Source organism: Sebastes umbrosus, chromosome 19 (assembly GCF_015220745.1).
Source record: "Sebastes umbrosus isolate fSebUmb1 chromosome 19, fSebUmb1.pri, whole genome shotgun sequence".
Lineage (NCBI taxonomy): Eukaryota > Metazoa > Chordata > Actinopteri > Perciformes > Sebastidae > Sebastes > Sebastes umbrosus.
In genome coordinates this window covers 802,835-821,204 of record NC_051287.1, presented here as the reverse complement: position 1 = coordinate 821,204, position 18,370 = coordinate 802,835, and the positions used below count along the sequence as shown (strand labels likewise).

Below are 18,370 nucleotides of genomic sequence, written 5' to 3'. Positions count from 1 at the left end.
TTAAACGGAAGAGTAAATAATAAGGGAATTAATATAAAGATAAATAAATAAATAAAGAAGCAAATTAAAACAGAAATATCAATTTATGTCACATTTGATCAATTAATTAATGGCTACATTTATTTTTAATGTTTTTAAATGCAGGTCTTTTACTTGTAACGCGAGTATTTTTACACTGTGGTATTACTACTTTAACCGTAGTAAGGGATCTGAGTACTGCAGGACTCGCTGTCAACCAAAATCCAACTACTTGCTCCTCTCACAAGAGAAAATATTGTGTTTGATATCAACATGAAGGATATTAAGAGTGACTTGATATTGAACAATCTGATACTGCTGGCAAATGTTTTCATCCATGTATCCAAATGGAGGAAAATGAAACCCCTATTTTCTGTTTTCAAAAGGGACCTCGTGGACAATCATCTCAATGCTTTAAGACTAATGAAAGGACAACATGCAAAGTGTCTCCTCAGAGCTGATGAAGAACTGAACATACTGTATATGATGATAACCCATAGAGCTACTATGGAGGAGTGCTGTCTTATTATTATTTATTTATTTATGCATTTCTTTTTTGTTCCTTGAATTATTTTCTACCCCGTCTTTTATTTTTGTTATTATATTATAACTTCTGGCGCTTGTGCTCGCTCTACATAGACATGAAGGAGCATCACTCAACACGGTGAGGAGACACACGTCAGCTAAAAGCACAATATCACTCTATATTTCAGCTGCTTGGCAGTAATGTTAGCTGACCAGACCAAGGTCTCTCCATGAATCAATGCTGATCCTAGTGTTGGCTTTTCCCGCCTCAGCCTCCCGACCGCGGCCGGAGGGAACGGGGGAGACACCGGAGTTTTGGTGGGAGACGATAACGTTTCTCTCTGTAGAGCCCCGTCACTTCACAAGACACGGGAAACCTCTGTTGGTCTGGAGGAGCTGCAGCAGTTATTTCTGCACAAACGTCCACTGAACATTCACTAGATATTCTCAGAGCTAAACTAACTCTTCTGCAGTGTGGAGTGAGCAGCATGCACGTGAGAGGTGGAGAGAGAGAGAGAAGGAGCGTGGTGTGTGAGTGAAGGCAGGCAGAGGAGCAGAGGAGCAGAGGAGCAGAGACTCCGGTCCTGGAGACCAAAGCTCCGGTCTCCCCCGCGTCCTCCGACCGCGGCCAACACTGTTTAACAGCTTCACTAGATACAACCAAGAGGTTTTGGTGCTTCACTGGAGTTTGTGTTGGAGTCTGAGTCTGAACAGCGGAGACACACGAGAGACCATGAGACACACGAGAGACCATGAGACACACGAGAGACCATGAGACACACGAGAGACCATGAGACACACGAGAGACCATGAGACACACGAGAGACCATGAGACACACGAGAGACCATGAGACACACGCGAGACCATGAGACACACGAGAGACCATGAGACACACGAGAGACCATGAGACACACGAGAGACCATGAGACACAGGAGAGACCGTGAGACACCGACCCGCAATGATTTATACCTGAACAAGTTACAAACAGAACCTTTAATGTTTGTAAATTAATTTTCTTCAATATATATATACATATGTGTGTATATATGTATATATATATACGTATATATATATATACGTATATACTGTATATATGTATGTATATGGACTTCTGGTCAGAACTGACCTGTAGGGGAAGTAACGAGCTGTAACACCGCCAGTCTTCCGGAAGTGAAGAAGAAGAGCTTCCGGGTGACAGGTGGATGTTGTTGTGTTTCAGGTCAAATCAGTCGAATCTTCCTTTAAATCTTTAAATCTTTAAATCATTAAATCATTAAATCATCTCTCCGGTTATTTACCGGGACGTGGATGTGTGTATCCGTTAACCGGATCTGAGTCTCAGCCCTCTGATGGCCTCCAGGCGGCCGGACAGCTTCGACGGGCTCGGCTACCGGGGCCGTGAGGACCCGCTGCTCGGAGCCGGGTACCCGGTGAGGAGCGCCGGAGGCCCCGCGGAGCTGCAGCAGCACCACTGGGTCACCACGCCGCCGGACATCCCGGGCAGCCGCAACCTGCACCACGCAGAGCGGACACCTTACAGCGACGAGCCGCTGGAGGAGCCCGGAGCTGCTGGAGCTGCAGCCGGCTGGGAGGCTCCGCAGCCCGGCGTCCCTCCTGCGGGTAGGTCGGTTAGCTAGCAGGCTAACTGTACAATGAAAAGTTAATGTAACAGGCTAGCAGGCTAACTAGCCAACAAGACACACTGAAGGCTAACGCATCATGCTACAGGGTCGTTAGCTTGCAGGCTAATCCTAGAACAGAAAGCTAACTCTAGGTAGCGGGCTAATTGTTTGCTAGGTATATAAAGTACATGGAACATTGCAGCTAACGAGGCTAACTGTCAGTTAGCACGCTATTCTTCATGTTATGTCCTATTATTATTATTATTATTATTATTATTATTATTATTATTATTATTATCATTATTATTATTATTATTATTATCATTATTATTATTATTATTATTATTATTATTATCATTATTATTATTATTATTATCATTATTATTATTATTATTATTATTATTATTATCATTATTATTATTATTATTATTATCATTATTATTATTATTATTATTATTATCATTATTATTATTATTATTATTATTATTATTATCATTATTATTATTATTATTATTATCATTATTATTATTATTATTATTATCATTATTATTATTATTACTATTATTATTATTATCATTATTATTATTATTATTATTATTATCATTATTATTATTATTATTATTATCATTATTATTATTATTATTATTATCATTATTATTATTATTATTATTATCATTATTATTATTATTATTATTATCATTATTATTATTATTATTATTATTATCATTATCATTATCATTATTATTATTATTATCATTATTATTATTATTATTATTATTATCATTATTATTATTATTATTATTATCATTATTATTATTATTATTATTATCATTATTATTATTATTATTATTATCATTATTATTATTATTATTATTATCATTATTATTATTATTATTATTATTATCATTATTATTATTATTATTATTATTATTATCATTATTATTATTCAGATTTACTGATTTCTGTCTCATTAATTTCGAATTTTAGATTTTTATTGTTATATTAACATTTTCATTGTTTTTTTCTGTCTGGTGAAAATAAACTTTAATATTATTCTTCTACTTCTCACTTCTGTATAATAATGTCTTCATGACACCAGCACGAAAAGTCTAAATGAATTATTCTGTTATTAATGTTTATTAATGCTGTGTGTTGTTGCTCTTGCAGAGTTAATACATCTGTTATTAGTCTGTTATTAATGTTTATTAATATTTATTAATGCTGATGTGTTGTTGCTCTTGCAGAGTTAATACATCTGTTATTAGTCTGTTATTAATGTTTATTAATGCTGATGTGTTGTTGTTCTTGCAGAGCAGCTCAATCGATTTGCAGGATTTGGAATCGGACTTGTCAGGTTGGAAATACATTCTTATTATTAATAATATAATTATAATCGTATAATAAATGGTTTCTTATGCATTTCTCAGTGATTTTCAGAATAAATGTCTCTAAATAAACCTGTCTGTCTGTCTGCAGTCTGTTCACTGAGAACGTCCTCGCTCACCCCTGCATCGTCTTCCGCAGGCAGTGTCAGGTAACCGCTCACCTTCTTATCAATAACTGATCAATAACGAACATCTGAGACGCATCAGGAGGAGATGAATCAAACATCGAAGGACAATTTCAGTCTTTTTCTTTTTGTATTTTCTCTCCTGGAAGTTTAACTCATCACTGTGTGGGGATGCAGTTTGTAAAGCAGTCAGCCGTTCTAGAGAATATAAAGAATCATGTTTATAATATTTATGTATTTTTAAAGTTTAATGTGAAATTGAAACTAATGAACAACAAACTTTAAACATAAACTATTATACGTTATTATAATTACAGCTTCATGTTTATGATCTTAATTTAGTTGTTACACATTTAGTTCATATTAATAATAATTAATGTTTCCCCTCCTGCCTTCTGATTGGCCGTTTGTCTCAGGTGAACTACCACGCCCGCTGTTACCACCTGACCCCGTTCAGCGCCGTCGCTGTCATGTACACCATCACCAAGGCTCAGGTGAGACAACAGTCTGACAGCGAAAATTTATATTTCATTTAACAGATATGTTCATATTTCATAGCAGAAACACAAATTATAAATAAAAAAACAATAACATATTATTATTATTTTGAAAAATATATCCTAATGAATGGAAATATTTAAAATATACAATATTAGTCATATAAAAAATACAATGATAAATGATCAAGACTGTTTAAGGGATAAAATATATTTGAAATAAAAAAACATAAAAATAATACATGAAATATGTTTAATATATTTAAATATTAAATTACCAATAATACATGTTCATTGACACACTATAAATTATTATTTTATTTTAGGGCAATTGCATAAACAGTATTTTACAAACATTCATCAGAGTTAAAAATATGAACTGTAAATAATAAATTTAAATATGTCGGTCATCATGTGGTGTAATAAGTCTGATCAGGGATCAGTAACGTGTTGTTGTTGTTGTTCAGGGTCCGAAGGCTCTGTGGAAGGGGATGGGCAGCACCTTCATCGTTCACGGCATCACGCTCGGAGCTGAGGGCGTCCTCAGCGAGTTCACACCGTTACCACGGTAACTAACCACAGACTGTGGTATTACTGGTGTATTACTGGTGTATTACAGAGTGTTTTCTGTCTGTAGGGAGCTTCCTCACAGGTGGAGCTGGAAACAGCTGGCTGGACATTTGCTGCTTAAAGGGTCAGTTCTCTTCTTCTTCTTCTACTCATTTATTGAATGAATTTCTTCTTCTACTGAATGAAAGATGAAAGAAAGTTGTAGTTGCAGAACCTCCGTTACATTTCTGTAGATTTAATCTGAGGCCTCTCTCTGTGTCTCACCGCAGGTTAACGGCTGTGGTGGCTCTTCCTTTTTACTGTGCCAGCCTCATCGAGACCGTCCAGGTTATTATTGATCATTCAAATGTTTTTATCAAGCTTTGGTCAGCTGTCTGCTTTGAGCTGTTTTGATTTGATTCTATCTGAAGTCATCTGTGATCAATAATCTGAATCATTCTCCACACAGGGTCCATTTAGTAGCAGTTGTGAAGCTTTCACCACCAAAAAGCTCATGGACTTCTTCTTCCATGTTTTATGTGTTAGGAAATGTTTGCGTGTTAAAGATATATATATGATTAGATATGATTAGAAACCAGGTGGTTGAGGAAGGCTTCTGTTGAAAGCTCCAGAACAGCGACTAAAGGGCCGCTGTTTTTCTGCTGCTGAACGTCCTCTCGTGTTTCCACAGAGTGAGATCGTCCGTGACGACTCGTCCTCTGGGCTGCTGGATTGTATGCGTGAAGGTTTGACTCGGTTGTTGGGTGTCGGCGCTCCTCACAGTCGCCGTCTGCTTCCTCTCAGCTCTCTGCTGCTTCCTGTCGCGCTGCACGCCATCCTGCGGTACGCCATCGCCGCCTCTGTCCAGCGGGTGGCGCTGTGGCTGCACCAGCGGGGCCGGAAGCAGCGGGCGGACCCATCCAACCCGCTGGACGCCTACTTTCCCGAGCTGGCGGCGGCATGGGCGGGATCTCTGGTGGCCGACATCGTGCTGTTTCCTCTGGAGACGGCGCTGCACCGCCTCAGCCTGCAGGGCACACGCACCATCATCGACGCCACGGACGGTGTGGTCGCCGCGGGAAACGGCGGCAGCCCGCTGGTCCTGCCCGTCAACACGCAGTACGACGGCTTCTCCGACTGCCTCCACAACATCCGCCGCAAGGAGGGCGCAGCCGGGTTTTACCGCGGCTTCGGAGCGCTGGCGACACAGTACGCGCTGCACGGAGCGCTGCTGGCTGCAGCCAGGACGCTGCTGAGGCTGCTGCTGCTGGAGGGCAGGGCCAGCTAGAGGCGTTACCATGGAGACGCAGCCTCACTTCCAAAGTTCAAATTATTTCTGTCGCCATGACAACAAAACATTTTCTCAGCTTCTCTTTACAACAAGAAAAATGTTAAAAAGATGAAACGACATGTTGCTAAAATATGTTATAATGTTGTTGTAAGAGCATGTCATTATAACTTGTTATGACATGTCATTATAACATGTTATAACATGTCATTATAACATGTCATTATAACATGTTATAACATGTCATTATAACATGTCATTATAACATGTTATAACATGTCATTATAACATGTTATAACATGGCATTATAACATGTTATAACATGTCATTATAACATGTTATAACATGTCATTATAACATGTTATAATGACATGTTCTTACATTGTAACATGTAATGACATGTAATAATGACATGTTATAACATGTTATAATGACGTGTTGCTATAACATGTCATTATAACATGTTATAACATGTCATTATAACATGTTATAACATGTCATTATAACATGTTATAATGACATGTTCTTACATTGTAACATGTAATGACATGTAATAATGACATGTCATAACATGTTATAATGACGTGTTGCTATAACATGTCATTATAACATGTCATTATAACATGTTATAACATGTCATTATAACATGTTATAATGACATGTTCTTACATTGTAACATGTAATGACATGTAATAATGACATGTTATAACATGTTATAATGACGTGTTGCTATAACATGTTACAATGTAAGAACATGTCATTATACATGTTATAACATGTATAATGTGATGTTATAATGATGTGTTGCTATAACATGTCATTATAACATGGTATAACAACATATGTTATAACGTGCCGTAACATGTTATAACAACTCACACTTCAGCTCCTTTTTAGTGGTTACACACTTCTGCTGTTTTTTCTGGCAATCGCACCAAATTTTCTTCAGTAGAAGCTCCAGATCGTGTTTAGCCTAGCTTAGCAGAAAGACTGGAAGCAGGGGGAACTGTTAGCCTAGCTCCATGAAAACAGAAAGAAATCCACCTTCCAACAACACAAGGTCGGATTCACGTGTTGACTCTGAACGTTTGTGTCACTTCCTGCCTTCGAACAAAATGTCGTGGTGGTCGTGTGTTGCCATAGAAACGCAGATCCTGTTCCAGCATGAAAGCATGACCTCATGATCCTGTGTTAAAAATATACATAATAGAAGTACCGACACACATGAATATCTACAGAGTGAAATATCATCAACAGCAAATTTAAGAGAACGTGAAGCCACTTTTTATTTGTATAAAGTTGTAAAAATGGAAAATGTATTAAAATAAATGTAGATTTAGATGAAATTAAATGTGATTCATAAATATTTAAATCAATATTCAAATTAAATGTGTGAAAAAGAAATTGATCAGTTAAAAGGGACTGAGTTTGGTGTTTGATTTTTCAAAAATAAATGTTTGGAAATAGATGCAACATTTACGTCAGTCTGAAAGACGCAAATTAAAATAAAATAAAAGTTATTCAGTGTTGGTTTATTTTTTAAACTTCAGCTAAAATCACTGAATCTGCACTTGTTTATATTTTGTTGTGTTTTTGTTGTTAATGTCACATGTTGAAACTTTGCACTTGTGCCGCAGAAAAATAAAATTTGAACTCTGAAGAGGTTTTTTTTGCTGTAAATTTGTTTTCATGTGAAATAAAATAAAATAAAATGAAATGAGCTCTCAGTGGAGACGATGCTGCTTGTTCAGATTAATCTGCAAACATGTTTCTTAATACAAATATAAATGTGAATATATAGAATCATCATGAATAATAAATGTAAGTTAAGCGCTCTGAAACGGCCTCATAAGCAGCTTACTGTGTAGGTTTTATACGTTTTATATCATTGAAAATCATCTTATTAGTTTGGATTTTTAATGATTAAACCAAAACAACATTTTTGTTTATAGTACATGATTTATTATTTAAAATATATTTATTTAATATATATATTTAATATAATATATAGTGTTATCTATTATTTTTAATTTATTAAAATGCTTTTGGTGTCTATGCTCTGATGTTTCTGTTCTGCTGCAGACGGAACCTTCGTCCTCTGAGCGGAACCTTGATGCTGGTGTTTGTTGTTTCCGGTCGGACTCAGTTCCTCGGCTCTCCTCCATGTGTTTCCTGTCTCGGTTGGGTTCTGTGTGTCCGGTTGGGTTCTCGTGGTCTTGTTGTTGGTTGTGGTTCTGGTCGTGGTGATGCCGGGCAGCTCTCTGTTCTCCGGGTTCCGGGTTCTGGGTCTTTACTCTAACCACGTGCCGCTCGCGCTGCGGTACCACCGGAAGCACCGCGAGTTCTACCTGGTGACGTCAGTCGGTAAATGTTTCCACACGTACAACGTAAGAAACTTTAAACTTCCTCAACTTCATCATGTTCTTTAAACATGTCTTTAATGTGTCGCTATGACAACATGACGTCATTGTGTTCTCCTCACCTGTCTGTCTGTCTCTGTCTGTCTCTCTGTCTGTCTCCTCACCTGTCTGTCTGTCTCTCTGTCTGTCTCCTCACCTGTCTGTCTGTCTGTCTCTCTTGTCTGTCTGTCTGTCTGTCTGTCTCCTCACCTGTCTGTCTGTCTCTCTGTCTGTCTCCTCACCTGTCTGTCTGTCTGTCTGTCTGTCTCCTCACCTGTCTGTCTGTCTCTCTGTCTGTCTCCTCACCTGTCTGTCTGTCTGTCTCTCTTGTCTGTCTGTCTGTCTGTCTCCTCACCTGTCTGTCTGTCTGTCTGTCTGTCTGTCTCCTCACCTGTCTGTCTGTCTCCTCACCTGTCTGTCTGTCTCTCTGTCTGTCTCCTCACCTGTCTGTCTGTCTGTCTCTCTTGTCTGTCTGTCTGTCTGTCTCCTCACCTGTCTGTCTGTCTCTCTGTCTGTCTCCTCACCTGTCTGTCTGTCTGTCTCTCTTGTCTCTCTGTCTGTCTCCTCATCTGTCTGTCTGTCTCTGTCTGTCTCTCTGTCTGTCTCCTCACCTGTCTGTCTGTCTCTCTGTCTGTCTCCTCACCTGTCTGTCTGTCTGTCTGTCTGTCTCCTCACCTGTCTGTCTGTCTCTCTGTCTGTCTCCTCACCTGTCTGTCTGTCTGTCTCTCTTGTCTGTCTGTCTGTCTGTCTCCTCACCTGTCTGTCTGTCTGTCTGTCTGTCTGTCTGTCTCCTCACCTGTCTGTCTGTCTCTCTGTCTGTCTCCTCACCTGTCTGTCTGTCTGTCTCTCTTGTCTCTCTGTCTGTCTCCTCATCTGTCTGTCTGTCTCCTCACCTGTCTGTCTGTCTCTCTTGTCTCTCTGTCTGTCTCCTCATCTGTCTGTCTCTCTGTCTGTCTCCTCACCTGTCTGTCTGTCTGTCTCCTCACCTGTCTGTCTGTCTGTCTGTCTCTCTTGTCTCTCTGTCTCCTCACCTGTCTGTCTGTCTGTCTCTCTGTCTGTCTCCTCACCTGTCTGTCTGTCTGTCTGTCTGTCTCTCTTGTCTGTCTGTCTCCTCACCTGTCTGTCTGTCTGTCTCTCTTGTCTGTCTGTCTGTCTGTCTCCTCACCTGTCTGTCTGTCTCTCTGTCTGTCTCCTCACCTGTCTGTCTGTCTCTCTGTCTGTCTCCTCACCTGTCTGTCTGTCTCTCTGTCTGTCTCCTCACCTGTCTGTCTGTCTGTCTCTCTTGTCTGTCTGTCTGTCTGTCTCCTCACCTGTCTGTCTGTCTCTCTGTCTGTCTCCTCATCTGTCTGTCTGTCTCCTCACCTGTCTGTCTGTCTGTCTCTCTTGTCTGTCTGTCTGTCTGTCTGTCTCCTCACCTGTCTGTCTGTCTGTCTGTCTGTCTGTCTGTCTCTTTCTGTCTGTTAGTTTGTCTCCTCACTTGTCTGTCTGTCTGATGTATTGATTGATTGATTGATTGGTTGATGTATTGATTACTTCCAGGTGAACAGGTTGGGGATCGTTGCTGTCAGTGAGTACATTAATTATTAATATTATATATATAAATCAATATTAATTCAACTGAACTCTGATTGTCTGCTGAGTGCTGTGCTCTCTGCTCTGATTGGCTGCTGAGCGCTGTGCTCTCTGATTGGCTGCTGAGCGCTGTGCTCTCTGATTGGCTGCTGAGCGCTGTGCTCTCTGATTGGCTGCTGAGCGCTGTGCTCTCTGATTGGCTGCTGAGAGCTGTGCTCTCTGATTGGCTGCTGAGAGCTGTGCTCTCTGATTGTCTGCTGAGCGCTGTGCTCTCTGATTGGCTGCTGAGGGCTGTGCTCTCTGATTGGCTGCTGAGAGCTGTGCTCTCTGATTGGCTGCTGAGGGCTGTGCTCTCTGATTGGCTGCTGAGAGCTGTGCTCTCTGATTGGCTGCTGAGAGCTGTGCTCTCTGATTGGCTGCTGTGTCCTGATGTGATGTGGTTGTTGCCTAGGTAACAGCCTGTCAGATGACATCAACTGTGTGGCAGCGGACAGGATGTTGGTGTTCGCCGCTGCCGGGCGAGTCATCAGCGCCTTCGCCCGTAACAAAGAGGTCCGAAAACTTTATTTACAAACATTTCTTCTTTTATCACGAACGTTTTTATAGATTTATTTTTATTTGATGCTTTAAAAAACAGAATAAAATAAAATAACAACAAATGTCAAATAATAGAATGAAAAGTGTTTTGACCCCGTCTGCTATCCGTACAGGTGGTGATGCGTTACCATGGACACGGACAGGAAGTGCGTCTGCTGCTTCCTCTGGGTGATCAGCTGATCTCAGCCGATAGCGGCGGTGATGTCATCGTGTGGGACGTCCAGGGAGGAGGTGAGGGGGGGGGCTTCGCTTACTGTCACTCACTGTCTGCTTCTTTATTTTACCTGTCCTCTTACCCATAATGCATTGCTCTCTCTCTCTCAGAAATCTACCTGCGGTTGCAGTTTGACCCCGTCACCTTCGACGTGTCGGCCATGATGCACCCCAGCACCTACCTGAACAAGGTGCTGCTTGGAAGCTCCCAGGGTGCACTGCAGCTCTGGAACATCAAGACCAGGTGAGCATGTTAGCATGTTAGCATCCAGGCTAACGGGTCTCTCAGCTTTTATTGTGAAACCCCTAAAGGGTAAACATCCTGTTTGTGTTCAGTCCATTCAGACGTCCATCAAAGAAACACCTGAAATAAGAAGCAGCAGCTCACAGAATACTGTGTTCTATTAGTTCAACTAAGATCTTTATTCAAATCTAAACACAACGTCTTCCTCAATAATAATTAAATCATCTTTCATTCAGTTTTTAATGTCGTTGTTTTTGTTTTTGATGTTGTGTTTCTGTGTTTTCAGTAAGTTGTTGTTCACGTTCCCCGGCTGGTCAGCAGGAGTCACAGTTCTGCAGCAGGTCCGTCACTCAGCACTCTGTTGCTCACTAATACGCTAATAACTCAGGCTAATCACGTATTTGTACTGATTAAAATAAAAACATTAAAATTTAATAGTTTCCTTTTTATATATATTAATATGTATATATATATATATATACGTATATATATATATATATACGTATATATATATATATATACATATATATTAATTTATTTATATATAATAATATATATATATATATATATTATCCACTTTTTTTATTTAGAAAAAAATATTTCATTTTGAGGAATGTTTCACTCAAAAAACATAAAACAGAGTAAAGGAATAAATAAATAAATAAATAAGTGTGTTATTTAACTGTAATTGTTAATGTTTGCTTTTATTTAATTTTTATTATATTTAAAATCGAATCAAATCTGTTTATTGACGTACAAAAGTATTTAATTATAAATACTTTCAAACAATATAAGAAATAAATGTTGATTTATGACGACTATTATTAAACTGTAAATAAAGTGAACTGAATGTTGCTCATAGATGTCATTTATTAATTATTGATTTTATTTTGAAAAGAAAATAATTATGAATAAATTTTTTTCCATTTATTGAATAATAATAAAAACGTAATTTCCCAGAGTCCCGCGGTGGACGTGGTCGGTGTCGGCACGGCGACGGGACGCATCATCATTCACAACATCCGATTGGACGAGACGCTGATGAGCTTCACGCAGGACTGGGGACCAATCAGCTCGCTCGCTTTCAGAACAGGTACAGATGTAACAGCAAACGCTGCCTGGCAGGTCAGACAGGATTCAGATCCTTCACTTAAAGGGACTGTTTGTAACTTCTTCCACGTATAAATCATTGCTGGTCGGTGTCTCATGGTCTCTCGTGTGTCTCATGGTCTCTCGTGTGTCTCCGCTGTTCAGACTCAGACTCCAACACAAACTCCAGTGAAGCACCAAAACCTCTTGGTTGTATCTAGTGAAGCCCGTCTGTTAAACAGTGTCTCTCTCTTTGTCTCAGACGGTCCTCCCATCGTGGCGTCCGGCAGTCCTCAGGGCCACATTGCATTCTGGGATCTGGAACGCCGTCAGCTGGTCACTCAGCAGAGACACGCCCACAGCACAGCCATCGCCGCGGCAACCTTCCTGCACGGAGAGCCGCTATTGGTCACAAACGGAGCCGACAACGCCATCAAGGTAAAACCGATAAACTATATAAAATATTAAATAATATATAATAATAATCATATAAAACTGATCATTACTTTTTTCTTTTATTTATAATATTTATAATCATTTCTAATTTATGATTTCTTTTCTTTTTGATAGTTTATAGATTTATTTTTAAAATATATTTTTATTTTAGATCTCTTTATTACTCTTTATTACTAACACTTGTAATAATAAATTCATATATTTTTTTTCAGGTGTGGATATTTGACCAGGAGGGGGGCGGAGCCAGGTTGCTGCGGAGTCGTCAGGGCCACAGTGCCCCGCCCACCACCATCCATCACCACGGCAACGACGGAAAAAACCTCCTCAGTGCTGGTACATAAACATCATTCATTTTAATGTTTTTATTTTATTTAACAATGTGATGATATTATTATATTATATTGTTATTATATGACATGTTTTCATTATTTTAGTTCAACTTTTAATAGTTTCCTTTTTTCAGGTTAATTTATTTATTTAATCAAGTTATGAAACAAAATTTCATATTTTCCAGTTAGCTTTATTCTTTGCTCTGGATTCTCTTTATATTTGAAATGACTTATATGTGTCAATTATATTTTTCTGTATTGTTTACATATTGGACAATATATTATATAATAAATGAACAGAACATAAACGAGATGTGTTTTCTGTCCGCTGCAGGTCAGGACGGGACGCTGCAGTCTTTCTCCACCGTCCACGAGCGATTCAACAAGAACCTGGGTCACGGTCAGTTCAGCCCTTCAACCAGACTCCGTTTAACAAATCTATGATTTTAACGAGAACGACGTCTCGAGTCTCAAACCGAACTGCTGTGTGACTGGCCAGAGGCTTCTGTTTGATTTGGTATCCATGGTAACGACCAAAAATCTGAATGTATTTAGTAAAACAGGATTATTTATTTTTTTAATGCGGGTGTCTTTCTCTCTGTATCAGTTCCCATTCAATGTGGAGGGAGTCTGGTGAAACTGAAAATAACTATTTGTTTATTATTGATGGATTTGTTTGAGCTGAATTGATTGAGCAGCTCTCGGCCAATCAGACGAGGTCTCATGTTGGACTTCTGTGCTTCTGCTGAGAGACGAGAACGTGATGAGGAGTCTGGATGAAACGTAATGTTCCGTGTGGTCGTGTTTTTGTCCAGGCTCCATCAACAAGAAGAAGGAACAGAAGAAGAAGAAGGGGTTGTCCTACGAGGAGCTGCGTCTTCCTGCCATCACGGCGTTCTCCTCCGGTGGGCGCTCTGACACAAACTTAACATACACAGAACGCCGTCGAGAAAAAGTCCAATTTCAACATGTTCTCTCTCCGATGATTTACAGCCGCTGCTCGTCAGTCAGACTGGGACGGCATCGTCGCGTGTCATCGTGGTCGCCTAGCAACCACCACGTGGAACTACCAGCGGTGCACCATGGGAGCTCATCACCTGCAGCCGCCGGCCGATCGCAAGAATGGCATCGCCACGGTAACGGCACTTTCACACCTGTATTTTTTCTAAGCTCCTCCCACTACTTTCTCTGAGGGTCACGTGACTTCCTGTCTCTGTTGTCAGGCTGTCGACATCACTTCCTGTGGCAACTTTGCTGCGATCGGCTCGTCGTGCGGCCGCGTCGACGTCTACAACCTGCAGTCCGGCCTGCACCGCGGTTGCTATGGCGACGATGAGAAAGGTGTGTTCACCTTTTCTCGTCTGTGATTGGTCCATTCTGTGTCTGTCTGTCATTAACTCCGCCCCTTTCTGTTCCAGCTCACAGCGGGGCGGTGCGCGGCGTCGCCACGGATACCCTGAACCAGCTGACGCTCACCGCAGGCTCTGATTGGCTGCTCAAGTTCTGGCGCTTCAAGAGCAGGAAACAGGAAGAGCAGCTAAAGCTACATGCAGCACCAGCTAGCATGCTGCTACACAGAGACAGGTAGCTAACAGTTAGCATGCTGCTAACAAAGGTAGCTAACAGTTAGCATGCTGCTAACAAAGATAGCTAACAGCGTTGTTGTGTTTTTCTGTGTTAGCGGGATGTTAGCCTTAGCGCTGGATGATTTCACACTGCTGGTGGTCGACATAGAAACCAGGCGGATCGTCAGGAAGTTTGCCGGTCACCACGGCAACATCAACGACATGGTGGGTCCCGGACGGCTAACAACCTGCTAATGATGTTCAATATAAGCTAGCATGCTAACAGCGTTAATATTATTCAGACGTTCAGTCCTGATGGCCGCTGGCTGGTTACCGTGGCGATGGACTGCACCATTCGCACCTGGGATCTCCCCTCTGGATGGTGAGAATGGAACAACCCACTTCACCTTCACACAGACAACCTTCAACACATTCATTAAGGGCTTATTATTAATGCATTACTTTACTTATTCACATTATATATAAACATATATATATTATTTATACATATATATATGTATATATTATATTATATATATATATAAACTATATATATATATGTTGACAGGAATAATTGTATTTCTTCTTCTTCAGTCTCGTCGACTGTTTCCTGGTTGCCATGGCACCGGTGGCCGTGTCCTTGTCGCCGACCGGAGACTTCCTGGCGACGGCTCATGTTGACAGTCTGGGCGTCTACCTCTGGTCTGAACCAATCACCTTTCAGGATTTTAATGCAGTGTTTAATTACAGCAGCCAATCAGATGTGTTGTAGAATAAGTTCTATGTGTAAAGATGACATCACTGAGTCATTGTCAGCTGATCCCCTGCAGCAGCCAATCACAGTGCAGCTCTCCTCCCTCAGGACCAATAAGAGTCTGTGTGGGCCGGTGGGGCTCCGCCCCCTCCCCGCTGACTACCAACCAGCTGAGGAGACACTACCGGGGGTCACGGCGGACGAGTCAGGACAGGAAGTGACATCAGAGGAGGTTGATGATGATGCGTACGTGTCAGCTGAGCAGTTGGGGGCGGAGCTTGTGACTCTGTCTCTGCTGCCGGAGTCTCGATGGAAAAGTCTGCTGCACCTGGACACCATCAAGGTGAGTCTGCCGTCACAGGTGAGACTCCTCACACCTGGTCTGGAGTCAGTTCTTACAGCTTCACAGATTCTGCTGAGTCATCGTCATGTACCGCCGGCGTTTATCAGACATACACCAAGCAAAACTGGAGCTACAGGTAGCTAACGGTTAGCTTTAGCTTTAATGGTACTTAGTGGAAACACATGCATAACTTAAATCTGTAGTTCGGTGTTCACCACCGCTGCAGCTTCCTCGCCCGCCATTTCACAAGTTTTTGAAAAGGGTCGGTGGCCCCTCCCCTTCCGCTACGTAGCGAAGACGGCGACCGTTGAGGGCGAGAAGTGTCCATCGATCCTCACTCAACGATTTGAGGACAACACCCGGGTTCTTAGAGTGAACTCGTCATACATGAGACTCATAAACCCTATAATCAACATAATTTATATAATATATACATAAACAACATAACTTGAACTTGTGTGTGTGTGTGTGTGTGTGTGTTGTGCGTGTGTGTTGTGTGTGTGTGTGTGTGTGTGTGTGTGTGTGTGTGTGTGTGTGTGTTTTGTAGAGGAGGAATAAGCCTGTAGCGCCCCCTGCTGCTGCGGCTGCTGCTCCGTTCTTCCTGCCAACACTTCCTGGTCTCACGCCTCGATTCACGTCGCCCACGGCAACCCAACAGGAAACACAGGTACAGCTGCTGGACCTTCTCCTTCTTCTTCTCCTTCTTCTGCTTCTTCTTCTCCTTCTTCTTCTCCTCCTTCTCCTTCTCCTCCTCCTCCTTCTTCTTCTTCGTCTTTCATACAGAGCTTTTATTTCTAAAATCCCGTTTCCTCCTGCAAAGTCTCAAGTGTCACCTCTGACCTCAGATCTGCAGAGACGTCACTGAACAACGATAATAATAATAATAATAGTAATAATAGTAATGTTGGTGGTGACGTGTCGTTCCAGTCGAAGCTGCTGCGTTGGGGTCTGTTGTCTCAGAGGTCAGAGTTCAGTTCTGATCTGGAGTCGGCTCTACAGTCTGGATCGTGTGAGTCTCCATCGCTTTCATTAATAATAAAATATTTACTTTCACATTTCAATGTTCAAAATATTTATTTTTCATTTGTTTTAGTTTTAGTGATTTTTTTTATTGTTGAAATAAAACTGTTCATTTTCTGAATATCAAAATTATTTCATCTTTTAAAAAAATATGTAATATCTATAAAAACATGTTTATTATTAGATTGTTGAATTCCTTTAAATGAATTTATGTCTATTGATTAATTTCATATTTTTATAAATATATTCTTGTAGATCTCTTTATTATAATATATATATATATATATATATATATATATATATCTTCTATTTTTATAATTTGAGAGGATTTAAAATATTCTTCTTTCTTTCTTTTTATTTATTTGTTTAAGAAGTTATTTTTCCTAAATGTCGTTTAATTCTTTTATAGTTTAAATATTTGTGTAAAATATTGTTGATTTTATTTCTCAGTTATTATGATAAATATATTCTTGTTATGAAAAGGTTTTTGAATTTACTAAATATATGTTTAGAGTGGAATGTTTACAATTCTTTATAAATATTTTATATCTATAAACATGTTTGTAGATCATATTTGACTTGTATGAATTCTTTTAAAAATTATTATTAAATGAGAATAAAGACATGACATCCATTAATAACTCTCTCTCTCTCTCTCTCTCTCTCTCTCTCTCTCTCTCTCTCTCTCTCTCTCTCTCTCTCTCTCTGTGCAGTCGATCGCCCGGTGCGTCGCCTGAAGGATTGTGGGCCGGCGGCGCTTTCTGTGGAGCTCACCTGTCTGTCATCAGAAGGGGGCGGAGCCAGCAGCCTCCTGCTTGCCTTCATTCACATGATTGACAGCATGTTGGCCAGTGGGCGGGACTTCGACCTGGCTCAAGCTTACCTGGCGCTTTTCCTGAAGGTGAGCCAATCAGAACACAGCTGTCATTTTAAAACGTTAACAGATGTCCGGTGACGTCTTTTATTATGGAAATCTTTTATTTTATTTAGTTTTTTGTTTTTTCAGCTCCATCTCCGCTCGTTGTCGCAGGACTCTGTTGCCATGGCAGCGTTGCTCCGCCTCTCCTCCCGGCTGGAGACGGGGTGGGCGGAGCTACGGTCGTCATTCGACCAATCACTGTGTCTGCTTTCGTACGCCAAGAGTGCACTGCTTTGATACACACAAATACACACACAGACAAATACACACACCGTTTTGTATTTTATTAAACGTTATTGATTCATCTTCGCTGCGTCTGTTTGTGTTTTTAGTTTTCTTCAACACAATATTAAATGATTTAATATTTACATTTTGAAGTTCTGTGGTGTTTGATATCTTTTTATTTCAGATAAATCTGGTTATTGTTTACACTGTTGAGCAGACATTACTGTTCAGATCAACACAGCAGGATGGGCAGAGCGGCGGACATTCATTCATCATATTCACTCCAAAGAGAGAACGTGACATCGGCCACTAGATAGTGCTGAGGTAGCGCTGCCGCCATTTTGGACTGAAAACGCCAATGAGTCTGTGGCCATGGATGTATAAAGAGATGTCTGTAAAACAGAGGATCATTTAGTACTTTATTATAATAATAATAATAATACCGTCCACATAACTCAGTCACATTAATATCTCAGACTGGTGAAATCAGGTAGCTCCATCACTCCTGTCTCCTCAAAGAGAGATAACCATCCTAACCTCTCATCATTACAACATCCGTATCTCATCATTAAAACAGTTTCCTGGTAATTCTCAGATCTGTTCTGGTGATAATGAGATAGTAAGTCCTAACCAA

At 40.5% G+C, this 18,370-nt stretch overlaps 2 protein-coding genes across 2 annotated transcripts; both read left to right on the top strand.

Annotated features, from left to right (window-relative positions):
- The first annotated feature begins 1,708 nt into the window (after positions 1-1,708).
- slc25a46 (solute carrier family 25 member 46) lies at positions 1,709-7,743 on the top strand. The gene is made up of 8 exons (XM_037751803.1): positions 1,709-2,165; positions 3,479-3,521; positions 3,644-3,701; positions 4,094-4,171; positions 4,642-4,742; positions 4,812-4,868; positions 5,014-5,071; positions 5,415-7,743. The coding sequence occupies exons 1-8, from the start codon at positions 1,895-1,897 to the stop codon at positions 6,009-6,011; spliced, it is 1,263 nt and encodes a 420-aa protein (XP_037607731.1). The 5' UTR covers positions 1,709-1,894; the 3' UTR covers positions 6,012-7,743.
- A 389-nt stretch (positions 7,744-8,132) lies between these two features.
- wdr36 (WD repeat domain 36) lies at positions 8,133-17,820 on the top strand. Its single transcript, XM_037751789.1, has 22 exons — positions 8,133-8,398; positions 9,950-9,977; positions 10,434-10,534; positions 10,693-10,810; positions 10,904-11,036; positions 11,323-11,377; positions 11,997-12,129; positions 12,388-12,563; positions 12,794-12,914; positions 13,245-13,310; positions 13,726-13,815; positions 13,904-14,046; positions 14,134-14,251; positions 14,329-14,494; positions 14,592-14,700; positions 14,778-14,857; positions 15,070-15,177; positions 15,338-15,572; positions 16,120-16,239; positions 16,500-16,581; positions 17,306-17,493; positions 17,599-17,820. Exons 1-22 carry the CDS (start codon positions 8,258-8,260, stop codon positions 17,746-17,748), a joined length of 2,661 nt encoding a protein of 886 aa, XP_037607717.1. The 5' UTR covers positions 8,133-8,257; the 3' UTR covers positions 17,749-17,820.
- Positions 17,821-18,370: the final 550 nt, after the last annotated feature.

Excerpts from the sequence above, each read along its gene's own strand:
- slc25a46 (XM_037751803.1), top strand. The coding sequence starts at position 1,895 with ATGGCCTCCAGGCGGCCGGACAGCTTCGACGGGCTCGGCTACCGGGGC. Across the intron at positions 2,166-3,478 it reads GCCCGGCGTCCCTCCTGCGG|AGCAGCTCAATCGATTTGCA; the intron begins GTAGGTCGGTTA and ends TTGTTCTTGCAG. Across the intron at positions 4,172-4,641 it reads ACACCATCACCAAGGCTCAG|GGTCCGAAGGCTCTGTGGAA; the intron begins GTGAGACAACAG and ends GTTGTTGTTCAG.
- wdr36 (XM_037751789.1), top strand. The coding sequence starts at position 8,258 with ATGCCGGGCAGCTCTCTGTTCTCCGGGTTCCGGGTTCTGGGTCTTTAC. Across the intron at positions 9,978-10,433 it reads GTTGGGGATCGTTGCTGTCA|GTAACAGCCTGTCAGATGAC; the intron begins GTGAGTACATTA and ends GTTGTTGCCTAG. Across the intron at positions 13,311-13,725 it reads CAACAAGAACCTGGGTCACG|GCTCCATCAACAAGAAGAAG; the intron begins GTCAGTTCAGCC and ends GTTTTTGTCCAG.